The 5,557-nt window shown below is 37.5% G+C and overlaps 1 protein-coding gene across 1 annotated transcript; it reads left to right on the top strand.

Moving 5' to 3' along the window:
* Positions 1-868: 868 nt before the first annotated feature.
* LOC107085752 (homeobox protein Hox-D9-like) lies at positions 869-2,491 on the top strand. The gene is made up of 2 exons (XM_015376277.1): positions 869-1,478; positions 1,832-2,491. Exons 1-2 carry the CDS (start codon positions 899-901, stop codon positions 2,074-2,076), a joined length of 825 nt encoding a protein of 274 aa, XP_015231763.1. The 5' UTR covers positions 869-898; the 3' UTR covers positions 2,077-2,491.
* The last annotated feature ends 3,066 nt before the right edge of the window (positions 2,492-5,557 follow it).

The following is a 5,557-nucleotide window of genomic DNA, read 5'->3' as shown; positions in this document are numbered from 1 at the left end:
AAAAAAAAAAAAAAAAAAAAAAAAAAAAAAAAAAAAACTGCACGTGCGGCATATTATATTATAACATTTAAAAGCTAAATAAATCTTTCAATTATTATGTTGCTCTAATTTGGAAATCCTACCAGGATTTAACGAGGGAAGAAAATCAGCTGTTTGGAATTTGAGAGAACATCCCGTAGTACAAAATAGAATACAGAGATAAAAAAAATAAAAAAATAAAACACTTTTAAATCTCAACAAATGACTCTTTTTGTTTTAGAAAAAAATGACGACATGTATAATCACAGCACCTCATAAAACATTTATTATAACATAATTTCTCTCATGAATGAAAATATTTCTAGCCTCCTCCGTTTCCTCCATGAACTTGCAAAATGAATCCAAGCCGTAATGTGACTGAGTAGAGCATAATATATGCTTCCTTGCCAAATATTAACAATGCGTACACCGCATTGTGAACGGAAACGGCCACTGCTACTTTACAGCGTGTTATTACATGTCTTTTACGAGGACTTTGTAAGTCTATAAAGAGCTTTACAGGCATTGGGGGGTATGTCGGGGTGATATCATAAGAGTTTTACTAAACATAACAGGAGAAATTCTAATTGATCTTAAAATTAAATATCTTAATGCTGCATTTTTTCTCAGAATATGTACATGGGTGCATGTATTTAAATCCCATTAGTTTTTATCCTTCACTGCGATAAAAAAATCTACATCAAACCTGATGAAAAAGGGGAGGATTGATTCACTAGCTGTATTGGTAAATATGATCACGTGATCCATGCAACCAATCCCTGTAAGATGCAGGCCAGCAAAAATACTATGATTGTTCATAGAGGGAAGCTTCCCGTTAACAGCACGACCCTTTTTATATGAGTAAGGAAGGGATGGAAAAATGTCTTCCAGCGGCGCTCTCAGTAACTGCTATGTGGACGCTGTAATGGGACAGGAGCCGGAGGAGCTGTACGGGGCTCGCTTCATCCAGCCCCAGCACACCGTGACCCCGAGGCCACCGCCAGGTGCCGGGGACAGCGCAGACTTCTCCTCATGTAGCTTTACGCCAAAGTCCGCCGTTTTCTCCCCATCCTGGACCTCGATGCACCCTCAGGGACTGTATCACCCCTATGTCCACCATCACCACCACCACCAGTCCCATCTGCCCGCGTCGGACAGCAGATACGTCGGCATGCGCTCCTGGATGGACCCGATTTCCAACCACGTTTCATTCGCTGGTTTCCACTCCTCCGGCAGCAGACCGTACGGAACCAAGCCGGAACTCCCTTTGCCTACGAAGCCTGCAGGCTGCGAGCCGCTGGAGGAGACAGAAACGGTTCCTGGGGCTGAGGCGCGTCCCCCGGCGGCGGAGTTCTCCTGCGGCAGCGCGGAGTGTCGGGAAAAGCCGAGCCGGGAGCAGAGTGGGAGCGAGGCTTCGAGTCATGGCGAGCCCAAAGACGAGAAGCAACAACTTGACCCAAGTAAGTAAAAAAAAAAAAAGTTGAAATAGCTGATGCTGATTTACAACCAGGAGAACTGCATGGACTGGGTGCGTAAAACCTCCAGTTTTACAAACCTATAAAAGTCTCTTGGATTATACCAGGGATGTGGACAGAGGGGGAGGGGTAGGGAACTTTTTAAATGTTTTTTATACAACCAAATCAGTTACATCAATCATGCTTTAAGATTATAACAATGATTTTAATTCTTAATTTATATACACATTCGTTCCATCAAATGTCCCATAATAGAGTATTTAAGAACTCAAACCACGATTGAGATAATCTCATATGAAATTAATTTTTGTTGTTGTTGTTGTTTGATTGTTTTTCAGACAATCCTGCAGCTAACTGGATCCACGCCCGCTCAACGAGAAAGAAGCGCTGCCCCTACACTAAATATCAGACTTTAGAGCTGGAGAAGGAGTTTCTTTACAATATGTATCTGACAAGGGACCGGCGCTACGAGGTGGCCCGCATACTGAGTTTAACAGAAAGACAAGTGAAGATCTGGTTCCAGAACCGGAGGATGAAGATGAAGAAGATGAACAGAGAAAGAAGCGGCAAGGAGATCATTTAAACTCGTTTTTGTTGCAACAAGAAACTCGATCTGAACTCTCAAATCTATTTCGTACAGCCATTTTCAGATGGGCCTTTAAGTGACGCCGTCAAGGACCCATATGCCTCACATATGAGGAATTTGTTTCTGATGAGATCCTGGCGGATCACTTCAAGCTGAACTGGTTTGAATATTTCTCACCATCGTCAGCTGCAAACTGGGACGTAAAAGCAACATGAAATGTGCCAGTGTATTTCGCCTGTTTCTAGATTTGGAGTAAAACATTTCTGCTGCAGCTAGAGCTTTTGACTGTTATGTCATTGAGCAAACACACATATGTGACATGTGCGTCGGGAGTTATATATGATCAGTGTTTACAGAAAATAATAAGCATATGTGCAGCTTCGCTTACTGAAGAGGAGAGATCATTACAGAAAAAAACCGCTTATTCGATATAATTATTGCATAATTAAAAACGTTCAAAGTAGCTCTGACAGTTATTTTTTTTCACACCACAAATATTATCCTATTTCTAACAGAAAATACCAGGAGTTAAGACATAAATATATTTTTAAATGACGCATTTTTTAAAAACAGTGGGTTTTAAAGTACTAATAAAGTGTTTATTATTTGGAAATCGCATTTTTGGAGGATTTCAAATTTATTGTCCAAGTTGCATCAGTAATTGCTTTAAAGCAGGAAGAAAGGCGGCCCAATAAAGCTATAGAAATGGCCAGACGTCTGGCCTAAATTAGTTTATGGAGCCTGCTCAGTAATTGCACCCTCTCTTTGAAAACCCCTATCAGCTACTCCTTGGGCTTTTTGCGTCTGTTGCTGACAAACAGAGGATAGACGCTCTTTTTTCACCAGGGGTGTCTGGACGATGAATTGTTTTAGAGGAAATTCACCCCAAATGCATCCCCCCCCCCCCCCCCCCCCAAATCTAATGGTCAGGTTTATTCATCAACTGCACTTCCCACCGATGGGAAAAAACTTCACTTTGACTGCATGGATGGCAGTGTGGGCCCTGCATCTAATGACTCTAGAGTGAAATGCTAAGCTACTCCAAGCTCTGTGTGCGCATCAGGTGTTGCCAATTTGTATTAATGCGGTTTTGCTCTCGAACTTGCTGACTTGATTTTTAATTCTATTTCACTAAAAATATAGATCTCTCAAAAAAAAAAAAAAAAAAAAAAAAAAAAAANAAAAAAACAATTTAAAATGTAACCTTCCATCTTGATTGAAGCACTTTCAGGGATAAAAAAGCCCGCTAGAGGGCAATGTTGGTCTTTGATAGCAGCTGATTTTAAGGATCAATGTATTAAATATAATCACATAGATAAGTCTGGTGATTTGCACACAAAACACGTATGATCAGACGAAGGGAAGCATCATTTTTTTGTTTATTTTAGATTAGACCCAAGCTTTTTATATGTATTTGGCGTTTTTAAACAAGAGCAATATTTGGAAAGCAGCACCTAGACCCCCGCCTCCACGTTACTGCAGAATGTCAGATATTTTCTCAAACGGGATATCAGCGTCAGAAAATAACCATGTTTTGAAACTAAGCGAGAGGCATGATGTTCTTATCATTTCACGCTATTATAATTAATTTAAGAATAAAAATAAATCAAATTTATGTCCTGTTTTCCTGCTCGCACAAAAGGGGGTTTGTTGCTGTGTTGTCGGTGTGTTGTATTATCTTTAAACATATCTAAGCAAAATGTAACAAACTGCCTTTATTTTTCTCAAATAACCCAATAGTCACCCACTTGCTCTTATAAGCTGGTTCTAACTCATTGCTACTACTAATGCATAAACAAATAAGCAATTAAACTGCGATATTACTGTTAAAGTCTACATATTACTATAGTTCAGAATCCTACAGAACCCCTATTGATCTACCTCCTTATAAGTATAGTTCATAAAATACATGGCTGGAATAAAACAACTGAATCCACATTAAACTAGTCTACATTGGTTAGACAATAAAGTAAGCTGTAAGAAACTTTATTTTTATTATAACTGTGGACACTGCAAAAAATGGAAATCTGTATGAGTTTTTTTTTGTTGCTTAAATTAAGTTAATTTTGCCTTGAATTGAGGAGATAAGTAAGACACCTTGCCAATGGAAAAAATGATCAATTTACATTTAAAATAAGAAAAAAAATTGTTTTGTCTTAATTCAAGTTAATATTATCTAATTGTCTTATTTTAGGAGTAGAAATACTCATTCCACTGGCAAATTATCTTATTTACCTACTAAAATTAAGGGTATATACAGTTATTTAAAAAAATGTAATACTTAATTCTAGATGTTTTTTGCAGTTGAAGAACATTCTCAATGTTTGGGATTTATTTTATCTTTATGTAATTCTGCATGTAGACTTATTTTTCCTCATTTATATAGTTAGTCTCTTGATAGATGTGTGTTTTAGAAAGAGAGCATCTGTAAATTTAGCCAAAGCAGTGATAAAACATGCAATAAATGTTATGCAGATGAATGATATTAAGTGGTTTAATAGTTCTGATACTAACATAAAGGCTCTGGCGCTTCTTCAGCGTTCTGTCAAACTTTGCTGTTAATAACAGCAAATTTACTGAGAAAAAAAGCAACATCAAAGACAACAACAATACTACCGTGGTTGGAGTGAAAAAAATTAAGTTCCCCTTCATTTTCTTTTTTACCTACCCCCCGAAAAAAAACGCACATTCTTAATCTAAAATAAGCGTGGAAACAACTCTTTGTATTTGGTACCAAAGAGTTCTCTTAAAATGGAATAGGGCAAATAAACCGTGTGAAAATGCTAGATTCGTTGCGATAAAATCATGGGGGACTATGGGAAGCTTTGAATGGGTTGGCCACATGGGGGCCACCAATAGCCTTTGGGTGCATCGAAACCAAAAGCTAAAACTGGACATCATAGGCTTTTAATCTGGGAAAACTAGGAACTTATTTAATAATACCTATTTGGTATTATTTCATATAAATTTAAGCGCAAGTTTCATGCACACTGCAAAAATGATCTAGAAATTAGTAAAAATGTCTTAAATTAAGTGTGTTTAGCCTCAGGTTGAGAAGATAAATAAGATTTGCCAATGGATTGATATGTTTACTCTTAAAATACAATAATTAGAGTGCATAATTAATAATTATGCACTTGAAATAAAATAATTGTGTGTTCTTATTTTAAGTGTAAATTGTCTTGTTCCATTGGCAAAATGTCTATTTTACCTCAATTCAGGAAGAAATGCAATTATTTTAAGAAAAAATTATCTAGATTTGGATTTTTTTTCAAGTGCATATCTATCAGAAAGCTATTTGTTGCAGTGTGCTTTATAAAGCCCAAAGAGAGTTGGAGTACATGATTTTCAAATACCTTATTTGGGGGTGGGGAGTGCGGTATCTGGAATGAGGACCTTAGGCTCTTTGATGGTAGATGAAGATTTAAAAATGGTGGAAATCTAATAGCCAATCATAAACTCCCGTCCCTTTCCTTGG

Source organism: Cyprinodon variegatus, unplaced genomic scaffold (assembly GCF_000732505.1).
Source record: "Cyprinodon variegatus isolate N-32 unplaced genomic scaffold, C_variegatus-1.0 Scaffold132, whole genome shotgun sequence".
NCBI classification, from domain to species: domain Eukaryota; kingdom Metazoa; phylum Chordata; class Actinopteri; order Cyprinodontiformes; family Cyprinodontidae; genus Cyprinodon; species Cyprinodon variegatus.
This window is presented reverse-complemented; position numbering and strand designations above follow the sequence as displayed.